Raw genomic sequence first — 22370 nt, forward strand, 5'->3', positions numbered from 1 at the left:
TCATTATTTCTATCTGATCATTTTTTCTACTCTGTTATTTGTTGTCCGCTCCGGTATGGACCAGAGGAGGATGAGTTCCCCTAAGTCATGGTTCCTTAGGTTTGTGCCGAGGTAGTTTTGCCACTTGCCACTGTAGCCCCTGTCTTGTTCATAGGAGGCTTGGACCCAGATCTCTGTAAAGTGGCTTGTGACTTCTGCTATATAAATACATTTTGATTGATTGATCCAGCTCATCAGTTAACAAAGAAACATTTACTGAATATAAGAAAAGCACTAAAATATATAAGGAAATATACTAACTGCAAATGCAGGTTCCTATTTTTAATCAAATGGGGAATTTTCCTTTAACAGCAGAGGTGGAGGAGTCTATCACGCCAATTAACAGAGCTATTCTGATTGGTCTGGGTCACGCACAACAATTATATACGTTTGCATTTAAGTGGTCATACGTCAGGGGCTAAGGATCAGCTACCAGATGGACAACACGCGTCTAACTGAAGGTGTTAGTGAACGTAATGTTTGTAGGTAAGCAGGGCGCAAACAGTTTAATTGTAAGCATTTATAGGTATCCTACGTTACGAGGCAAACAAAAAAACGTATGGTTTAGGCTGAAAAACTGAATTAAAACGTTGTCTTTTCTGATTTGTTTCTAAACCTAGCAATCTCGTTTGGACCTGGTTATTTTTAAGAGATAGCTCAGCTTAAATCGTTGCATCAAAAGCAATACCAGAAATAATCTCACTTTATTAAAACAACAACAAATAAAGGGGCGACCGTTTTTTTGTTTGGGGAAACGTTGGAACTTTGTCTCTTGACTCTTATTGGCTGGAAAGAAAGCTTTTTACATGACGTATGTCTCCGTTTCCACGCCCCTTTGGTCTCTGTGTGCGAATGGGGAGTAACGAGCTTCAACTATCACAGCTTTTAACGTTAATTTTAGAGACCAAAAAGTCGGTTGGCTTTAATAATCAGCAATGGATGGATGTCGTATACCGTTCAGATATTCCGGCAAAAACGGACATGATCTAGAAAGACAGATCTGCAGGTACGGCATAATGGGTGGAATCTGTTTTTGAACACATGATCCTGTGTTTGAAAACGACGTGGTGACTTTTTCTACACCAAGCCAGGCAAGCAGCTAGTACACACTTATTTACGCTCGTTTAAGGCTTAAAGACTATAGATGAATTCATATCCGCTTTGTGAGCAACGGGGATTCTTAAACTGATGGACCTGTAGTTCGATGTCGTTGTTTACAGCGAACTTCTGGGTTGGTGTTATGCTTCGTTGTTTTACCTACCGTTAACGTTAAAGCTGCCGACAACAGTTGCTGCTTGCTTTAAAGCCTTTATCAAACGGTCCAACATTCAAGGGTAACATTTGCATGGACGCATGTTTACGCTATTGAAAGATATAGCTATAGCCAAATGAAGTCTAAATAATAGTTAATTAGCGTTAGAATTATGAAATGTGTTAAAGTAAGGGTATCACGAACATGTTAAGTCATAATTACTATATGCTAGCTGGGCAACAAGCAATTTATATTCATTTTCCATTTTTTGACACTGCCCCCTCGTATGGATGCCCTCCAGGGTCAGTACTGGGCCCAAGATAGTATTAATATAGGACCCATATGGGCACCCTACCGGAAAACATGATCCCTCTAAATTTAATGACCCACTGAGACTGGGAGTTATGAACCTACTATGCTATCTGCGCTTATACGATATAAGCCGTCCACCCGGTTCACACTAATGGTTTGTTTATTAATCTACCTACCAAGCCCATGTTCATTTTGACCCCAGCTAGCCTGCGTTCAATCCTTGTGGGCTCCGCGGTGAAGTGCTGGCTGGGCTAGATTCTGTTGTCCTAAATCCGGATTTAATTTGTAATTTTCTGCCTCTGCCTCTTTTGAGATGGTTGTCAACAAATGGTGTTAACCCATAGTCCTGCTGTGTTTATTCCACAGGCAGTTCATAAACGGGTCATGCAGGTATGGTCAGCGCTGTTATTACCTGCATGAATGGCCAATGGTTCCCTCAGCTCAAGTATGCAGGTACTTCCAGAAAGGAGGCTGCTGGTTTGGGGACAACTGCAGGTAAGAGCTGACCACATTTCCCAAAAACCTGTCTTCAGAAAGCTTGCTTTTAACTTCATGATATGCTTTTCCGTCTTTTAATTGTAGGTATCTTCACATTCCCCATACATCTAACGAGGCTTCAGGTGCTAGGCGAGGTTCTGCCCCTGTTGTACACTCTTCCTTCACAGGTCACACTTTGACTGACCGAAGGGGATCTGAGCCCTCCCTTGCAGTGCAGGGTGCGCGTGGTTCAAGTCGAAGAAGGTCAGAGCCCTTGATTCCTAATTATATAAGCCAACAGCAGCGTTTGCAACATCCAGCTGTAGGTATTGCAGAGGAGGAAGAGGATGCTGCGACTGAAGCAAGGCCTATACCTAACCAGCAGGGTATTAAAAGCATTGCCTATTTGAATGTGTTTTCTTGCACCTAGTCGCCTGTTTTGTTGCCCCCCCCCCCTGTTTCTTGGAGTCCTTGATGGCCTGTTTTTAAAGATGTTTTATGTGGAAACTAGCTGCCCTCTGTGCAGGTGGGGAACTGCCACTACAAAGTGATTGTGCTGGTCCCAGTCATTCACGCAACAGTGAATGTGTGTCCATGTCTAACACAGCTTCTGTTGAAGTTCAAGAGAAAACTGACAAACAGGTGAGCAGTGGTTTGGGGTATTTTCTTTCCCCTGGTAGGAGCTCCTATTGAATATGCCTTTCATTTGGGTTTTTTTTTTTTTTTGTTTGTTTCCTTTCCCCTCCCCCACACCAAAATTGTGTTCAGGAAACCAGTCTGCAGGATGGACTGGAGATGGGTGCTACAGCTCAGGAGGAACAAATGGAGGCATATAGGCAAAGCAAAGATGTTTGCTGTGGCATTTGCATGGACAAAGTTTATGATAAATCCACAGAGGGAGAAAGACGTTTTGGCATCTTGCCCAACTGTATCCATGCCTTTTGCCTTAGTTGCATCATGACATGGCGTAAGACCAAAGAGTTTCAAGAAGATGTCATTAAGTAAGCTTTTTAAAACACTTTTTTGTATTTTGTTTTTAAATGGTATAATATCCCAGTTTGGTATGGCTGATTTTTATTATTATTTTTTAAACTGTTATACAGGGCCTGCCCTCAGTGCAGGGTGAAGTCTACGTTTTACATTCCAAGCAAATACTGGGTCTATGAGGATGAGCCAAAGGCAGCCCTAATCTCAGCATTTAAAGAAAAAAGCAGGTTTGTGGCATTTGTTTTAAATAACTTGGTTTGTACTAATAACTGCATGTGTATTGCCCAGTCTCATTAGGCCCAGCTCAAATTTTGCCTTTGGGAATTTCTCATTTGCTGTTTAGTTCAAATTATCACCTTTATGGCTGCATTATCATTTAAGTATGCAGTGTTTAGCAACAGTTGCTTGTGGCTTTAAACAATATTAATGTTTGCAGTTTCACATTTTAATCAAGTGTATGTTTTTATTTATTTTGACCATATATGCATATTGTCTGACCCATATGCTATACTAGGCAACAATGTTCCTATTTAAGTCAGAGCTTCTGAACGTGAACAGCAGTTCCCCACAATCTTGGACACAGCATTGACTTTATTTATTTTAAACATCTAATATGAAATGCATCTCATGTAATTATAATGCTAGCTATCAGTCTTACTACAGCCCCTTCTCTCTGACATTGGCAAAAAAATGCAGAGAATTTAAAGCTCCTTTTTCAGCATTGGCCTGGTTGGTCAGCTGTTTAAGTAAACTGGACTGGGATACAAAATATAACATCAATATAATTTGCTGTGTGCAGCAAATCGGTGCACAACCCTTATTGGCTGGTGGCTAGCACTGGTCATTTCCTGTTTACATCTGATTTAGTGTACTGTTAATTACTAGCTTTTGTAGAGGCAAGCTAGAACAGTCTAAAGGAACGTTATTATTTTTTTTCCCCCACCATGGTCTAGCCAAATAAAATGCAAGTTCTTCATGCATCGTGGATGCTGTCCCTTTGGAGTGGAGTGTATTTTCAGCCATGACTTGCCACCTGGGCATAGACCTCAACGTCAACCCTTCAGACCCAAGGTAATTATATTCCATACCACTTCATTTGGATTAACTATGCTGGCCTTTAAGTAGGGCCCACCTTTTTTATTTATTAAAAATGTTCTCTACCTCCCCCAGAGTGCTGCAGAATTGCTGGACCAGCGAATTTTGAGCTATTTCATTGCTCTGACACTCTTTGATGATGAGGACTTTCTTGATGAAATTGAAATCTTTTGAGCCATGATCATTAATTTCAAGAGCTCATGCAGCCTTGGCTTCAGTCCTGGAAAAGGCCATGATCTCAAATAATTTATCTCGTAAAGAAAAGTTGATATCAGAATATGAGTTGTATGCATGTGCCTCCTACCTTGATACAGCTACGTTCCTTGACTCTGATTGTGCCATTCTGGGTTGGTTAATCTTTTTCAGCCTGTTTAGCTATATTTTAGTCATACAAGATTTAACTTGGGATTTGTTTAAATGGAGGTAAGACTGTTTCAAAAACAAATGCACATTTTCTTTCAGACTTTGCCAAAGACCAGGTCAAACTATTTTTGCTGTAACTTAGGGCAGGGGAAAGTTTAAATGACTTGTTACTGATTTATTCACTTGTGTAATCATTTTCACCTCAGTGTACACCTCATGCTATCTGCACAATTTTTGTACCACTTTGAGGTTAGATTTTAATGGTATTTGTCTTCATTGAATTTTTATGTCGTGTCACTTCAGCCATGTCTAACATCTTCTGTTAAACCACACTACTGGCCAGAATATCAAATTAGGCTGGATGGAAATTTACTAAAAAAAATAAGGCATGGTCTAGAGCTGGTTAACTAGTCCTTAAGTAATCTGCTGACAGGCTTTTGATTATATGGTATATTGCAGTGTTAACAGACTTTATAGCTTTTAATACATGTTTATATTTTCAAGAAAAGTTAAAATAAAATGTGTTTTGCCCCAGTTGCTTGCATTTCTTGTCTCTTACAAATGGAGTGTTTCACTGTGCTTGCTTGCATGATTATTTGAATAAGGTGAAATACGTAAGCAGGGACTGATTCATTTATGACAAATGAGGCCAACAAGAATAGATGTCGGTTTCATAACGCCCTAACTTAAATCCTGTTTGAGTATTTCAGCGGCAGGCTTATATATAGTGGATAAGACAAACACAAGATGGCGGTATGGGGACAAAAGTTATATCCCGCCAAACAGAGGAAGGAGAGTAGAGGAGTGCACATAACACTACACTTCTTAGGTGGTGACTCTTACAACCTCCTTACAAAAAAAAAAATTAAATAAAAATACCGGGGCTTTCTTAGAAACAAATAAGGAGTCTAAACGTTACCTTGTTTTTGTTGGAAACATTTGTTGCCGGTGTCATGTCGTTTCTGAACCGTTTTAACGGTCCGTCCCGACTGTTAACACATGCTTTACTAACGGGGGGAGTGAACGAAGCCCGAAAAGTGTTTTTTAAACTACGAGCTGCTAACCCAACATTGTGTCTGCGGACGTTTCTGCAAACGTTCAGCGAAGATGAGGTGTGGTTGGAGAAGGGGACACAGTCTCTCACTAGGTAAGTCATCTCATCTTGTAGAATCATGCCACATTCTGAATGGGTCTAATTTGTTGTAGTGTTTCAATCATAAATTTAACCGTGAACGATTTTCATTAAATCGAACTTGCCGTCTAAAAAAATCGAATTTTTCAGTTCACTAATAGAGCCGTGTTCCACGGAGGGGGCGTTTGAAGGAAATGTTTTTACCAGCATTAGGGAAGTTTTGACAAAAGTTTAAAAAAAAAAAAAGTTGGCACACATCACTCTTTTAAAAAGCCATCACCTAGAAATCCAACCTTGTCGTTTCTCCCACCTTTAAGATATATCACGACTAAAATTGCTTTCCATGTTAGTCTTTGAACGGACCCCAGGCCTTAACTAACTTATCCTAACCAACCTTCTTGTTTTTGTTACAGAAAGCCACTTGTCTGCTTGTTTTCTGATGCTTTTAAGTGTAACCTCCTCTGCTTTCTGCACATTGTCCACCCTTGGTTACCTCAGGACAGTGTGCTTGCCCTGCTCCAATGCTTATCTCAGGAGGTGAAGCACAAGTCCTGGGTTTGGACCTTAATTCATCAGCTCCGTAGAGACATTGGGGATAGGAAACTTGGGGCAAATACCCTTCTCAGCACTGAATGTCTGGTGCGACTTAAAGGCCTGTGTGAAAAATTCAAAGACCCTCAGGCAGGAGGAGGGTGGGAAGTCTATCTGAATGAACCCAGGACTGAGGTACTTGAAGATAATGAGAAAGGTTCGGACCGGAAAAAGAGAAAAGGTGATGATGTAAATATAGATACAGATGTGGATGAACCCAAAACCAAAAGAATGAAGTTGGATCTTACACCAAGAGAGGATTCTGAGAGTGAAAATATGGTTGTGGATGAGGAGGATCTTGGCATACAGCTTTACAATGGGCCATCAGGGTTTTCTCCAGCAGGACAGCATCCACTACCAGAAGGTTCACAATGTCTCTTGCCAGAGCATGTAAAGGTGAAATAAACATCATGACAAATTGATGTTTGTCTGTAATCTGACTGACAAAACTTAGTTATACATAATTTTAGTTAAACATTTATTTGCATAGCCTGAGCAGCATAATGTGTATATTTACAGTATATTGATAATATGTTAATGGGCTAAAATACTTTGCTTTTTAGGTGGCAGTTCCTTTGATTAAAGAATTTTTACAGTCTGAAACAGAGGTAGGAAAAGTATAACATTTTATGCCTTAAACAGATTAACATATTTTTTTCCTTGACCACTCATTTCTTTCTGTTCTTTTCCTTAAAGTGGAATGAGAGCTGTAGGTCTACCCTGAAAGTGCTTAATGAATGTGATTCCAAACAGGTGGGAACAAATTAATATCATTTGTGTCTTTAGAATTACTGCTGTATGTTAATTTTTACTTGGTCCTTTGTTAGGGTTTTCCATACCTACGTCTCTGATAATCTCCACTCTTTCTACAGCTGGAGTTGCTGTGTGGTATTCTGCATTTATCTGAGTTGCCTGAGCAGACATTATCGCATTTCTGCAGCTTTCTCCTGTCTCTCTCTCCAGATCTCAGCCATAGCACTGCGTGTGTTATTGTCAAAAATCTCCTCCTTGAGAAAGTGAGTGATTATAATATTAAACGTTACAGTTTGTGGGAAAATCAAATTATTATTATTGTTATTAGTTATTACATTTTGTTTAAAAATTCTTGTAACCCTCCAAGTAAACCAGAAGCTTTATAGTGATATCTCTCCTGTTCGCAGGTCCTTTCACTTTCTGAGACAGCCTCTCGCTCTCTCGTCACTGCTGTAACATCTCTCTGCAGTCGATATCCAAGACCCACCTGTCAAGTTCTTATAGAGCCGATCATAAAGGAGGGAAAGACAGGTGTGCCAAATTTGCTCTAAATGTCTTAGGCCTCTTGTTGTTTATGCAGGTCATGAGAAAGGTTGGCAAATTGGAGAGAAAAAAAATCACAATTCTTGTTTATAATACACAAGTTATAAAAGTTATTTTTCTCTTAAATCATGAACAAATTACAATGCACCAGCCAAACAACAACATACATTTTTAATTGTGTTGTTTTTTTTTAACAGTAAAAGATGCAACAGGAATTGGTAAAAATTAATTCCAATCCTCCAGTCACTTTCTTGATCCTGCATTGTCCAAGCATTAACTATACATTTGTTAAGCAGAATCACAATAACTGGTCTAATCCTGTTATTGTATTGATGCAGGGTTATGTTCAGGGTTTGATATATTGACACCCAAGTTATACTCACAAAAACTTAATGTGACCTCATTCCCACATTAATGGTTACATTCATTCATTATCTGTAACCGCTTATCCAGTTCAGGGTCGGTCCAGAGCCCACCTGGAATCATTGGGCACAAGGCAGGAATACACCCTGGAGGGGGCGCCAGTCCTTCACAGGGCAACACAGACACACAATCACGCTCACACTTATGGATGCTTTTGAGTCACCAATCCACCTACCAAGGTGTTTTTGGACAGTGAGAGGAAACTGGAGCACCTGGAGGAAACCCATGTGGGCACAGGGAGAACACACCAGTCACCGGGAGCGGGAATCGAACCCACAACCTCCAGGTCCCTGGAGCTGTGTCACTGTGACACTACCTGCTGTAGTCCATGTTTACAATAGTAATCAAAAACACTTTTTATAAAATTCAGATGTCTCCCCACCTTTTGCTACTTCTCCCCTCTCTTTGCGTGATGGAAACTGGTATTATGTGTTTTACAGTATTTTCGCAGTGATTGTAAATGAATAAAAACTTGGAGAAATATCTCCAAACTCAGGAGATAGCTAACTGCAATACCAGAAGTTCTACAAAACTAAACAACTACAGTCACAGAAGAGTTTCTGTGAATAAAAACCAACAGAGAGAACTGCATTTCCCTACTATCATAGATTTTCCCTTAAAGTTGGAATTTTTTATTACATTATTTGTTTTTTTTCCTTCAGGTGCTGCTCAGGCTGAATTGCTTTGTGGGCTGGTGAAGGAATGTTTGGAGCCACATTACAGACTTCTTGTATTTGAGTGAGTTCAAATCTCTGTGTTCACATTTTTTTTTTTTGCAAGAAATTAAATTTATTTTCACATATGTATCAGTATAGCATGTTTTACACCTAAACTATGAAGTGATTTACAATTCCCTAATATTAACTAAATAATGTTTCCCAGGATGACTCTGGTAGGGTCATGGAATGAAGCTTTGTTGTCAGTTATCCATGCTCTACTAGATTCAAAGGTAGGCTTCAGATTTCCTATGGTTTTAAGATGATTTTTTTTGTGAGATTTAATGTAATAATATATCTTGTGTTTCACTTATGTCCCTTATACTTTCTTCAGATTGAGCTGAGTGAAGAGGTATTTTCTCTTTTCACAAACCAAGTCAGCAGTCAGTCTCCACACTTCACTAAATCCATGAAGTTTGCTAAGATGATGTTGACTGCCCTGACAAAGTTTCACTCTCTTGTGAGTTAAATGAGAACAATAATAGAATACATTATTTATTAATTTAGTAATGTCTGATATAGAAATAATCTTGTCTTCAAAATTGGTCTCAAAAACACATATTTTGGATTTTGTTGTTCTTTTGTCTCTTATTTTGTTGAAATATATTTCATATAGATGGGTGTGTTATTTTATATTTTCCACAAAATATATGAATGAACAGTTTCTGTGTATATGCTTTATGTATCTCCCAAAATATAAACTTTACAGGAAACTTAACTTTCAAGTGAAATTAATGTAAAATGATTTGATTTCATGTAATTCAGGAGCATTTCTATTAGTCCATTCATCACATTCACACGATGTGAAGGACAGCTGCTGTGTTCAAATTATGTACTAAATTGAAAATCAACAAAAATGGAGATACATTCTTTTAAGTGGACAGGGACGATATGAGAGTTATTGGTTATGTTAAAACTTGTAATTGTGCACATGATAATTAATACTTCCCATTAAAGTCTTGCTTGATATGACTTGGACATCATTTAACAGTGATGCTGTATTTCTTGTGATTTTTCAGGTGAACTCATCATGTCAGCACACACTATCCTCCTGTATCTCTTTGAATGAAACCTTCCTGAAGAAGTCTCTGCAGGCTGCTCTGAAACGTGTTAGTCATTAATGCATGATAAATACCATTTTCTTTTGACAATAAGTGTATCAAAAGTGTAAATAAATAAACATGTCTTCATTTTTCCGAGACTACTGATTAAATGCATCCTGAATTACTTTTTTTTGCAGCGAGAGGGGTGGGGTGTATGGAAAATTAAGACATTTACAAATCTATTTAAGTAAAGTTAAGTATATTAATAGTTCCAACATGAATTCATAAATAAATTATACCAATTAAAACCTTCACAAAATGTTGATAACACACACAAATATATCCACTGAAATAATATTTATTTATGCATTATTATATGGATTTACATTAATTTGAAAAGCTTATATTTCCATGAGAGGATAAGAAAAAAAAACTATGCATTTGTTATTTATTAGTTTCTTTAATCTGACATTGGCCTTATTAAAATATGTGGAATATACTGCAGAGCATGTAGATGATATATGGCTTCAGAACAAGTTCAACATTTTAGTAATACTAGTCATTAACAAAAATTTCAATGTACAATTTTCTATTAAAAAAAAAAAAGCAACAACAAACATGGCGGCTTCAATGGGCCGTGTTGAAGTGACGGAGGGCGCTTAAATTTAGCGCAACTTCCGCTACTTCTTCCTTTTTGAGCTCCGTGTGGAAGGAGAAGACGAGCAGAAATGAGGTGAAGCGAAAATTTCTCTTTATACTTGGATTTTTAACGAGTTAATCTTCAGAACATGGCTTTAAAGAAAACAGTGAATTGTGCTTCTTTATTTTAAAGAGTTCGCCAATGAGAATAAATTATAGCCAGTGTGAAAATAAATTATATGTATTCAGGCTCAGCGAGAAGCCGGTTTAGCGCTTAGAGACACATCTGCTCACAGATATAATCCAGTAAAATCCAAACAGTATACTGCTTCATTTTCTAATATATCTTCTTAATAGTGATTTACACATCCTTATATTCAGTTTTCCGTCTGTATTATAGAGTTGATGTGTTTCCTGTGAGTTTACTAGGATGATGTTTCTGTTCAAACCTATGAAATCTGTAGCAGCCATTACCACGAACTTTTACAACGGTTGTATCGTGACAGTATGTAATTAATTTGTGGGGATTATTTATTTATTCATTTATTTTATTTACAGTAAGGTCTCAAGAGACACGCTGTACGAGGCAGTTCGGGAGGTCCAGTCGGGCTCCATTGCAAAGAGGAGAAAGTAAGATCCAGATGAGCGCTCTATACTGTTGAACTGTTTGTAACTCACTTGATTTGTGTAGTACATTTTTGTTATTCACTGTACCAGATAAATCAGTACAGTAATTGTACAGATGTTTAAAATGCTTTGGAAATGTTTTATGTCGAAAATTGTTTTAAATATACTAACATATCTGGTTTATATAGGTTTCTGGAGAGTGTGGAGCTGCAGATCAGCTTGAAGAACTATGATCCCCAGAAGGATAAGCGTTTCTCAGGCACTGTCAGGTTCGGACCTTTACTGTTTCACCCAACCTTCTCTCTGCCTGTACCCTAACCTGCCTGTGTAATGTTTTGGATTTTAAATGGGCTATTCCTAAGTTGAACGTACATTATTAATAAGGCAGAATAGGACTAAGGCTAGGCAGTTGAGAACAGATCTGGGTAGTCTGCTGCCTCCCTTATCTGGGTTGTTAAAGCAGACGGACCCCTACCCTGGGTCTTAAAACATGAGGGGAGGCTCTGGGTGGGAGCATTATACTCTCGTCCCTAAGCCGACAATTTAATGGTTTGACTGTGCTGTCGGCTCCTGACGCCAGCCAGCGTGGTGTGGGTAAGACTCCTTGGTTCTGCATCACTTACATTGGGAGAGTTGTGTGTAGTTTTACTAACGGTCTTGTTAATTTTCCTAATAGGCTGAAGACCACCCCACGTCCCAAGTTCTCTGTTTGTGTTCTCGGTGACCAGCAGCATTGTGATGAAGCCAAGGCTGCAGAAATCCCCCACATGGACATTGAGGCTCTCAAAAAGCTCAACAAGAACAAGAAACTGGTCAAGAAGCTGGGTAAGTTCTTAAGGAAATTAGTGAAGTTAGGAACTTGTGAAGCTGTATTGAGGTTATTGCATATGTATCGCATGTAGTCTTGCTGTGGAAATGACAGTTCATGTTTGGTATGCTCCCTTTTTCTTGGACTCCTTATGTGCGTTTAAATGAATTTATAAATGTCATCCAGAAACAAATGTGACTAACCCTTGCCTGTGCTCTACAGCAAAGAAATATGATGCCTTCCTGGCTTCCGAGTCCCTGATCAAGCAGATTCCTCGTATCCTGGGCCCTGGCCTCAACAAGGCTGGAAAGTTCCCTTCTCTGCTCACTCACAATGAGAACCTTAATACCAAGGTGGATGAGGTTAAATCCACCATCAAATTCCAGATGAAGAAGGTAGGATGTTTGTGTACATTTGGGGCAATGCAAAGTTTTGCTTGTCTTATTGTGTGTATAATATTGCTTGCTTTTGTTCAGGTTTTTTTGACAAGTGCATTGTCTGTTCTCAGGTGCTTTGTCTGGCTGTGGCTGTGGGCCATGTAAGGATGTCAGAGGATGAGCTGGTCTACAACATCCACTTGGCTGTTAACTTTCTGGTGTCTCTGTTGAAGAAGAACTGGCAGAACGTTAGAGCGCTCTACATCAAGAGCACCATGGGAAAGCCTCAGCGTCTCTATTAGAGACACTGTCCTTTTGCTTTTCTATAATAAATGTGGAGTAATCCAAATCTTGCTTTTGTTTTTATTACCTAATTGTTACATTTTTCTCTAAAGCAAAGGTTATTTCGAATGGTGACGTTAAAACAAGCTGTAAATTTGTTTAATTATATGCATTTAAACAGCTTTGTGGGTCAAAAGGTAGAGACGCTGTATCCTAGACTCTCAAGCATGCTACAGGTACATCTCAAATTAGAATAATATAATTATTTATTTATTATAATAAAATGTAATTCATTTCAAATAGTGAACCTCGTAGATTATTTCCAAACTGACCTGTTTAAAGCATTTTGTTATACTGTTTTTGATTATGGCTTACAGCAACTGCATAAAATATCTATTCAAATGGTTTTAAGTGACTTGAAGCCATTTCCAATGTCAGTCTTGGATAATTCTAATAACAGCTCAAAAGCTGGTTTATTTCTGATTCATCCCTAATTTAATTGAATCTTACATTTAATTTTGAGACCAGTGTAGCTCTCTTTAGTATACCTTAAGTTGTTTCCCTAAAAATAAAAACGTAAGATGTCCTCCAGGTAGCTCGTCTAAACATAGCACTGACGTTACAAGTCATCACAACGACCTAAGTGGAGTTAGTGGCCATTTTGAGATTCAACCTTATCTTCTAACAAGATTACAAACTTTACAGAAGCATGAAGCAAGAGTAGAAAGGAGAAAAACATTGAAGGCCACAGGGTAAGTGGACTCTTTTCCCAGGCTTGAGTTTGTGCTGTGGTCTGGCTCTTCGTGCATACTTGTGTTTTGACCTCAATTGTATTTTAACGAGTATCTAAATTAAGAGTTTGGTTAGTGACGTCTGGTAGCGTTCAGCACGTTACAGATGTGGTCGTGGTGGGTTTCCCGTAGTAGCTATAATTGCCTGGAGAATTTGGGCAAAGAATGTCACGTCCAGTTCAGCCGTTCATGTAAATCAAAGCGTCTTAGCTCCAAGGGAAGATTTCGTTTCAGGAAGCCTTTTTTATTTATTAGATTTTTTTTTTAGTAAGACAGGTGTTTAAAGTATTTTTAAAATATTCCCTCGGCCAGAATGCATGTTTTGGTTTATTGTTGTGCGTTATATAGAGAATTTGTTTAATCTAAATAATGTTTTAATTTCTTTGCTGACCAGAAAATGGCTTCACAGGTGAGCACACCCTCTGAACCAGACGTCTGTCTGTACTGAATGTTTACCCTAGTTTGCTAGCACTGTCATAAGCTATTCGTATCCTTTTTGGGCAAATGTTTGTCATTTCGTGGCTTTGGCCTTCTACAAACCCTATATCCAAAAAAAAAAAAAAAACATTCTGTGAACAATGTAATTAAAAACAAAACAGTGATGTGCAAATTATTTAAACCTTATATTTAATCATTTTACATGTTGAAACTGAGAAAGTTTATTGTTCTTTGCCTCTAGAATTTGCCAAATATATGTTCCAGCAATAGTTGGGACAGGTGCATGGTTACTGCTGTGATCATCTCTACTTTTAACTCAAACCAAGCCAAATGTTTGGGAACAGAGGTCACCAATTGATAAGTGAATTGTTTTCCCATTCTTGCTTGTTAGGACTTTAAGCTGCTCAACAGTTTGGGTTTCTGTTGAATTGCTATTTGTACCAGTTGTTTTCAAAGGGTCACTGTTCTAGTTTAGCACCCAGACACTTATTGTATAAGCATAATGCAGATTGGCCTTGTCCTACTGAAATTACAGAGGTCTTGATGGCAACATGCTGCTTCAAAACCAGTCCATATCATTCTGCACATTCTTCACAGATGTGCAGTTATCACATCCATGTGCACTAATGCATCTCCACACCATCACAGATAGCTGTCTCTCTCCTCTAACCTCAAAAATGCAGTAGTCACAACTTCCTAACGCTAACTTCCAGAAAGAGTGTCAAGTTTTGATTAGTTGGATCACAGTTTCTGTCTCCTGCATATATATGGTTTCTTCTTTGAATTTGTGAATTTTAACTTGCCTTATTGTTGCAGCAATGAACTGTGTTCACAGACGGTGTAGAGATTTCTGTGGATGAAACTTTTGAAATCCACCTAAAATTTCTCAGTGTCATCATTTTATATATTTTGTCTTGGTTCTATTTCCAATCAAATAGGATTTAAATGATTAACACATCATTGCATTTTGTTTTTATTAACATTTTGCACAGTTTCACAGCCTTTATGGGAATGGGGTTTTGTCATTTTGTTTGTTTGTTTGTTTTTTTTCATTGTTTGTTAATAAAATAGATATAATATAAAAAAGTAAATACAGTAAATTTAACACTTAAAGTCATAGAGTCAATATATGGAAAAAGCATGTTTTTGTGATCTTATGGAGACCAAAATTTTACATAATGCCCTAAAGAGTGTTTCATCCCAAATTGCATTCTAGAGTAAACACACATACTTGCAACAAAATTAGTCCCAGACTTTATGCGGACTTCATCCTGCTAGCACCCTAGTGAATGCTCTGTGTAAAGACAGTGAACACATACGTAAACTGATCTCCTGCACGTGCCATAACGAAAGCACATGGAACATTTTCAATTTGAAAAAACACGTCTGACACAGAAAATTGCCCCAGTACACTGCATGTGTGAAAGGATCACTCTGGGCATCTCTGGAGCTGATACTCCAGAGTTTACATGTGAAAGGGGCTCTTGTCACACAGAGGGAGGTGCACAACACTTCATCTTCAAATATCATCCACCTTCCTCATTCCCATATATTTCACCCAAGAGCTTAACTGATGTTTGTGTGTGTGTGTGTGTGTGTGTGTGTGTGTGTGTGTGTGTGATTCACACACCTGCGGAAAAAAATAACATATAATATTTATATTCACATCTGTCTTGTTAGGCTTGTGAAGACCACCACAGTCCTAGAGTTTTAGAAAGTGAGGATGACTCTGAAGAAGGTGACTACAGCTAGCGGTCCCAACTGCTTCTTTCAGGGAGAAAAAGTGCTAGAGGATTGGGCTCATTGTCCTTTTATAGTCAAGGTGTTTTTTGTATTCATGTTTATTTTCCATCATTCTCAGTCATAAGTGTTACTTCATATGACAGGGTCCCGACAAGAGGACTCATTGGTCTGGAACGAGCAGGCTATTATGGAGAGACTGGGTCCCAACAGGTAAAGATATCTTATGGATTCCTTGCTTGCAGATTTATTGAATACACTTAGTCAATTATTTTAGATACTTTAGCATGGTTGCATGGCTAGCTGTCTTTAAAATAACATGTTGCGTCTATGATTTAAACCCATAGACTGAAAATATACAGTGTAAGCTTGAACCCTACAATTTTTTTTTCCTCCTTCCTTTTTAGTGTTGACATGACAGAACAAGAGTTGGAGGTGGGGCTTGTACTGTGTATATTTTATGAAGCTATATATACTGTGGTTGTTGTAGTGTGGTGTGTAACATTCCTGCCTTCTATGTAAACGACTATAATTCAGTTTCCTGATTGGGTGACCACACAAATTTTTTTAAAATATAAATATACTGGACACTGACATTAATCGGTTGTTGTTGAACTCTAACATATCATGAATCATCTCTGTTTGGGACATTTCTGTCCTTGGGATGTACACAAAGTGACCCAGATGTAAAATCGAGTATGTTGTAAATACTCTGAGTTCTTTACTCTAGTGGTGATATGAACCAGTAGGCAGAATCTGTAACTTAAGTAAAAGCGTTTTATTACTTGTCCACAATAACTAGTTCAACTACATAATAATAAAAATAGTTTGAGGTATTTTTAAAGCCATGTGTCTTAAAACTCTCATTTTCTGGTGCCCATCTCCTTAAACATTGTTGCTGTCAAATGAAAAACATGTCTCCAAAATAGTAACTTTACAGGTGAAGGCAAAATTTGTGTAGATCAGAGCATATTACATCAAACTGCACTGTAGTACATCTCTTTTAAACATGGCTGCTCCAAGTCGGGAGCCCACTCTGTGGAGCATAAATGCAGTTAGATTGTTTAAAAAGAAAAAGTGAAAACAAAAAATAATAAACGTTGGTTGCTACTTTCTGGTGGTAAATACTAACATATTTCTCATTTAAATTAATGTGAAATAAGTAGGAGGAATTCCATTTCAATTTCTTTCAGATTAGTCAGTATTGTCCAAGTCTGAGAAGCAATCTTATGTTCATGATACTTTCACAGAATGCCTTTTGCCAGCTGGCCCTAGGCTTCCGCTGTGATCAATACACACTGGACCAGAGACTGCAGGCAGAGGAACATGCTCGCAACCACGCTGAGGAGAACCTCAAACTGGAAGTAAAGAGAGGCCAAGACTTATTGGAGGTATTATAAGACTTAAAGAGTGGATAATAAAAGGAAAAATTTTACTATTACTTTACTTTCTTAACCAAATATTGTCTGTTAGTTAGGGGTGGACAATATGGCTCTAAAATAATATCACGATATTTCAGGATATTTTGGTGATATTCCTGACAATATGAACAAAACATTGAAAAAGACTTTTATTAATTTCCAGAACACAAATATTGTGTTAATAATAATATTAATATTAATTGTAGTCAATTAAAATATATATTTAATTTCTTATTTAAATTCTTATATATAACATTGTATTTCCATGCAAATCTAACAATTTCAAACATTCAGAAGTAACAAAAAGTAAATTTGCTTATTTTGTAAACAACCATAACTTACTAAGGTTATGACATTGTAAAAATAAATAGAATATTGATATTTTATTTGCAAACCACCGCCACACGACTGAAGTCACTTCTTTTCGAGCAAATTCTTTGATTCTTTGAAGCAAATTTCCACCATAATCGTCTCTGTGCCTAAATGACTCACGTAATAAATGTCTATCTATATAAATCTAAATCTGTGAATTACAGTTATCTAAAGTGAGAACGGGATGGGACGGTGGTGCAGTCACACAGCTCCAGGGACCTGGAGGTTATGGGTTCGAGTCCTGCTCCAGGTGACTGTCTGTGAGGAGTTGGTGTGTTCTCCATGTCCGCATGGGTTTCCTCCGGGTGCTCCTGTTTCCTCCCACAGTCCAAAAGCACACCTTGATAAGTGGATTGGTGGCTCAGAAAAGTGTCCCTAGGTGTGAATGTGTGTGCGTGTGTGTCACCCTGTGAAGGACTGGCACCCCCTCCAGGGTGTGTTCCTGCCTTGCGCCCAGTGATTCCGGGTATGTTCCAAACCACGATGACCCTGAACTGGATAAGTGGTTACAGAGGTTCCTTTTCAGGTTTCTTTCAATTACTTGTTAAATCCATTGGCTTAATGTAACTTCTGAGCCAGGCTAGGGTAAAAAAACTAAACAGCAAATATATCTTGGCCAATAATTATATTTGATGTCAATATAAAAATAAATGACAAGCCTCAACATTTTTTTGTTTGCAGTCTTTGAAAGGAATGTGCTTGGATGTTAAACGCACAAATGTGATACAGAGTTTAGAACTGTGTCTGAGCATCATAAGAGGCACCATTGAACGAATTGTGAGCACAGCTGAAGCACTTGGGGCAGTTCATCAGGTAAAAAATGGATTTATTGACACTAACAAAGAGAATGCCATTGTTGGGGTTTTTGTTTCTTTGTTTCTTGTTTTGTGATACACAGAAATGGCACAGAAAATGCAGTGAGACATTTTAATATGAAATGTATATATCCAACCTGCAAAAGACTATATATACTATATACATTTTAGCCCCTTTTCATAGTAGTGATAAAATGAGATTTCCACCAGTATCAAAGGTCTCTCATTTAACTGAGCTTGTTGTTCTTCAGTACCACTTATGAAATGTAAATTCAAAACTGGAAACGAAGAGGATTTTTCATCTTGAACCTGATTTTATTTTGTTGTTTTTGGTTTATTGTGATAATTCTCACAAATGTTTTAATATCAAGAACACTGCAGTTGTAAAACGTCTTACTCTCCTGTTGCAACTCAACATGAACATCAACAAAAGTTTTATTATCAGAATGTACTAAAATACCTTAAATTGTACAAATGCAATACATCCAGATCAATTTCCATTAACTAATAATTATTTTTTACATTTCTTTTTTGATATATATATATATATATATATATATATTACTTGCGTTAATCACAGTTTCAGGCTTATTGATTCTTTGAGATGTCTCAAAACCACTCTCTGTGTAGAATTTAATGAAGTGGAATTTGGCTGTTGCTGCAAATTGTAAAGTAAGGAAAACATATGAGTCGTAGTTCTAGGACATTCTGCCCAGCCATTGGTTTTGGGTGACCTTAGTTTAGTGTAATTATAAACAAATAAGACCCATTTAAGCCATTACAGTAGTTAGGTGACTCAGTGAGACCAAGTGACACTAGTAGCTAGGAAATGAGTGTAGCACCTTCTTGTTTTTTTTTGGTAGGCCTATTAATCAGAGTTTGATTTCTTGGCCCTTATTAGCATATTGAACTTAGACATGAGTCTTTTGTGAGCAGGAATCCAAAGTAAGACATGGGGTGCAGCTGATGGTTGCTCATGTGGAGAGTCTGAGGCGTCGCCATGAACGAGACACTGTGGAGCTTGAAGAGATTAAGAAACAGATGCTGAAGAGCTTTAGGACTCGACAAGCCTCTGAACTCTGGGGTAAATTTACTCACATTGCAATATTTCTGTTCCCCCCCCACCCCAAAAATAAGCCCTCCTCCTAAGCTATATTGTTAGAAACATACTACTACAAGCTCATCCCTTTGAGAAACTAGAGACAAATCCCTGGGGCAGGGGTTTTGCATTATTAAAACCAAATACTACAAAGCTTTTAGGTGATGTTTGTGTGATAGTTTATCATTGAATTCAAATATTATTTTGAAACATTACTGTGACTATGAGCTTCAGGTTTATAGGTCTCTCATTCAACGCAATAGGATCCTGGTCTTGTTTGAGTGAAAATAAGTGATTGGAAGAATTTTTCAAGATGGCCACAGTATGGATATTACAAATGACATTGACTAGAGAATAAGTTACACAAGGTCAATTAATTTTCTACAGCACGTTCTACTCCATAATACATCTAAATGTATAAAAATGTATAATGTATAAAAGTATAAAATGCTGAAGATAATATATATATATATTATATATTTATTATTATTTTTTCAATGGGAAGAGAGTCATGTGACACATCAAACTAATTGGGAATTTCACAAGAAAAACAACGGTGTGCTTGGTTTTAATGTAACTTTATTAATTCATGAGTTATTCACAAGTTTCTGACCACTTATAAAATGTGTTCAAAGTGCTGCCCATTGTGTTGAATTGTCAATGCAACCCTCTTCTCCCACTCTATAAGGTCATTCATATGTGTATATATATATATATATATATATATATATATATATATATATATATATATATATATATGACCAAGCACACCGTTGTTTTTCTTGTGAAATTCCCAATTAGTTTGATGTGTGACTCTCTTCCCATTGAAAAAACAAAAGTTGGATCCAAAACGGCAGACTTCAAAATGGCCACCATGGTCACCACCCAGCTTGAAAAATTTTCCCCCCTCCCATATTGCTCAGATATTCCACCAAATACTCTCTCTTGCAGAAGAAGTAGATACTGTACCAAAAACCGAGAAAGATCCACATCAGGTAGTAATATTTATTTGTTCACGATGACATTTAATTCTATTATAATTTCCATATTATTTCATTAGAGAATTTCTTCTTCAGGTGCAGCATCCTTTGCGGCGCAGAATAAGTGCAGCAATCATCTTAAAGCAGGATCAGGTCAGATCATTATGACTCATTATAAATTCTTAAATCGTCACTGTCCTATCAAAAACATGTAGCTCATTTTTTGTGGATTTTTAGTTTATTACATCATTGAACACAGCAGCATGTCATGATGAATGGACCAGTAGAAATGCTTCAAAATTGCTTGTATTAAATGTTTTTACATTGACTTCCATTGAAATTTAAGAAGACTTTTCCCTTCTCCCGTAAAGTTGCTAATTTTGGAGATATATATTTTTAAATGGACAGCGACAATATACATAATCACTGTTGTTTGACTCCTGAATTCATCTTTTTTTTGTCTTCATTTAAAGAGGACCGAAAGAGGGACAGAGTCAAACCCTTATTCTTCTGAAGAAGCTACTGACACAAAATCATTAACACAAATGCACATGACTGACTTGAGAAGATCAAGTGAAATTAAGTCTGACCATGAAAATGATCACCAGCTGCATGATGGCAGGTAATTTAATTTATCATAATGGAAATTAATAAATGCTAATTATTGTAGAAAGACTGAAATTAATGGTCCATGTTGTATATTACAGTACTGGGTTGTGTCATAAACATGCATAAAAGTGCTTTACACCACAATATTTCAAATCAATCAGGTCATTCCACGGTTTGAACCTAAAGCATATCCTGTCATGTCATTGGTTTCCCTTCAAAAATTCAAACAAAGTTTTCTGTTAAATTCACGTAATTGAGGAAATTGTAATAGCTTTGCATCACTTTTTTCTTTATGGATTTTTATAAACTGCATACAGCTGATTATAAATAATTATTTGACTCTCTTACCTTACTATAACATATATTTAAAATGCTTTGTTTTTTACAAGTGTTTTAAAAAGCTGAGTGCTGACAAGTCCTAATATTAAAAGCAGATAAAATGTGTGAAATTGGCTATTGTTTCCAATAATCACAATTATTCTCACAAATGTATGCCCACAATATTTTCTTCAGATTAAAAATACATTAGCAGAGGAAGCATTATGTGCCCCTAAATTTTTTGACACACAGTTACGGTCTCTTTGAATATCCTCAATGTTCCCATGTGCCTCTATTTTTTATAGGGTTCTTTCCATGTTACCTCAACCCAGAGTGAAGAGTAAATCAACGCTGGAGATGGACTCCTCATGGCCCAAAAGAACACAGCACAGTCTCAATGTGTGCAACACATTCATAACAGGCTTGTAAGTTTACACTTCCGTTTTCCTTTATGCCAGGATCATACTACATGAAATTAGCCTGAATTTGACACAATCTTTTCTCCTGGTCTTACATATAAAATGACATGTTCCTTGACGATGACCAACAGAGGACAGAGTGCCCTCTGGCACACATATATAAACAAGGAAAAGAGAAAGGGGGAGGGAGTGATGTGTTCTTGACTTGCCTCACCCTGACCCAAATTTTTTTTCACCAATCTGACATAGTGAACTTTGTGAAAAACAAAAATTTTGTTTAATCTGATTCCAGCATTAGGAACAAACTCCAGCAGCCCAGAGCAGTAGGAGAGAATAAATGCCACGTTTAGTAGTGAGCATTGTCAACTTAGGTTCATTTCCAACTGCACTAAAGTGTTTCAGTTCATTCTTTTCTGTGGGGAGTACACATGCTAAGAATTCACAGTAAATTGTAAAGTGATTAACTAAACATTTCAATATATATTGTGTACATTTTGTGCAAGAATTTTTGTTCAACCAAGGTCTCAAAAACTACTATGTAGACTCTGCATATATTAATGTTCTTGTTTGCCTTGTCATTTATATTTTAATTTTAATTAATAATTTTTCATATGTCTGCAGACAACGCCCCCTGATGCACTGGATATGTCACTGCCGCTGGATAATAATTGCCATCTATCTCATTGTACTGTGTTCCATCCTGATGCTAGCCATCTTAGTTTGGTTCCTACGTGCTCCTGTGTTGTGGTTGTGAATCAAATGTATTGGACTTGTGGGACTAATGAAATAAGTCTGTTTTAGGCCAATGATACAATTATCTGTACTTTTTTTTTTTTTTTTTTTTTTTTGGATAATATTTAACAATTTGTTCTATCTTCAATGTGTTGCAGAGTAATTTGCGATGCCCCA

At 37.3% G+C, this 22370-nt stretch overlaps 4 protein-coding genes across 6 annotated transcripts; all 4 read left to right on the forward strand.

Annotated features, from left to right (window-relative positions):
- The first annotated feature begins 462 nt into the window (after positions 1-462).
- Positions 463-5053, forward strand: mkrn4 (makorin, ring finger protein, 4). Of its 3 annotated transcripts, none has more exons than XM_066644155.1 (8): positions 463-525; positions 1970-2098; positions 2186-2466; positions 2592-2722; positions 2849-3081; positions 3184-3294; positions 4021-4138; positions 4238-5053. In XM_066644155.1, the coding sequence occupies exons 1-8, from the start codon at positions 476-478 to the stop codon at positions 4334-4336; spliced, it is 1152 nt and encodes a 383-aa protein (XP_066500252.1). In that variant the 5' UTR covers positions 463-475; the 3' UTR covers positions 4337-5053. The 3 variants fall into 3 exon arrangements, with proteins under 3 accessions (XP_066500252.1, XP_066500250.1, XP_066500251.1); XM_066644153.1 differs by lacking the exon at positions 463-525 and adding an exon at positions 867-1045; XM_066644154.1 differs by lacking the exon at positions 463-525 and adding an exon at positions 869-1045 and having other exon boundaries at positions 2607-2722.
- Positions 5054-5314: 261 nt separating this feature from the next.
- On the forward strand, positions 5315-9874 carry fance (FA complementation group E). The gene is made up of 10 exons (XM_066644479.1): positions 5315-5672; positions 6071-6644; positions 6812-6856; positions 6945-7001; positions 7121-7264; positions 7409-7532; positions 8630-8705; positions 8850-8916; positions 9018-9143; positions 9703-9874. Exons 1-10 carry the CDS (start codon positions 5479-5481, stop codon positions 9802-9804), a joined length of 1509 nt encoding a protein of 502 aa, XP_066500576.1. The 5' UTR covers positions 5315-5478; the 3' UTR covers positions 9805-9874.
- A 522-nt stretch (positions 9875-10396) lies between these two features.
- rpl10a (ribosomal protein L10a) lies at positions 10397-12525 on the forward strand. Its single transcript, XM_066644036.1, has 6 exons — positions 10397-10459; positions 10924-10995; positions 11181-11261; positions 11669-11817; positions 12023-12195; positions 12309-12525. Exons 1-6 carry the CDS (start codon positions 10455-10457, stop codon positions 12477-12479), a joined length of 651 nt encoding a protein of 216 aa, XP_066500133.1. The 5' UTR covers positions 10397-10454; the 3' UTR covers positions 12480-12525.
- A 599-nt stretch (positions 12526-13124) lies between these two features.
- Positions 13125-22366, forward strand: si:ch211-163l21.11 (inositol 1,4,5-triphosphate receptor associated 2). The gene is made up of 12 exons (XM_066644577.1): positions 13125-13211; positions 15369-15426; positions 15575-15641; positions 15836-15863; positions 16679-16819; positions 17903-18034; positions 18973-19120; positions 20087-20130; positions 20212-20268; positions 20589-20737; positions 21348-21467; positions 22083-22366. The coding sequence occupies exons 3-12, from the start codon at positions 15619-15621 to the stop codon at positions 22213-22215; spliced, it is 975 nt and encodes a 324-aa protein (XP_066500674.1). The 5' UTR covers positions 13125-13211; positions 15369-15426; positions 15575-15618; the 3' UTR covers positions 22216-22366.
- Positions 22367-22370: the final 4 nt, after the last annotated feature.

The sequence above is a fragment of the Hoplias malabaricus genome, chromosome 14, assembly GCF_029633855.1.
Source record: "Hoplias malabaricus isolate fHopMal1 chromosome 14, fHopMal1.hap1, whole genome shotgun sequence".
Taxonomy (NCBI): domain Eukaryota; kingdom Metazoa; phylum Chordata; class Actinopteri; order Characiformes; family Erythrinidae; genus Hoplias; species Hoplias malabaricus.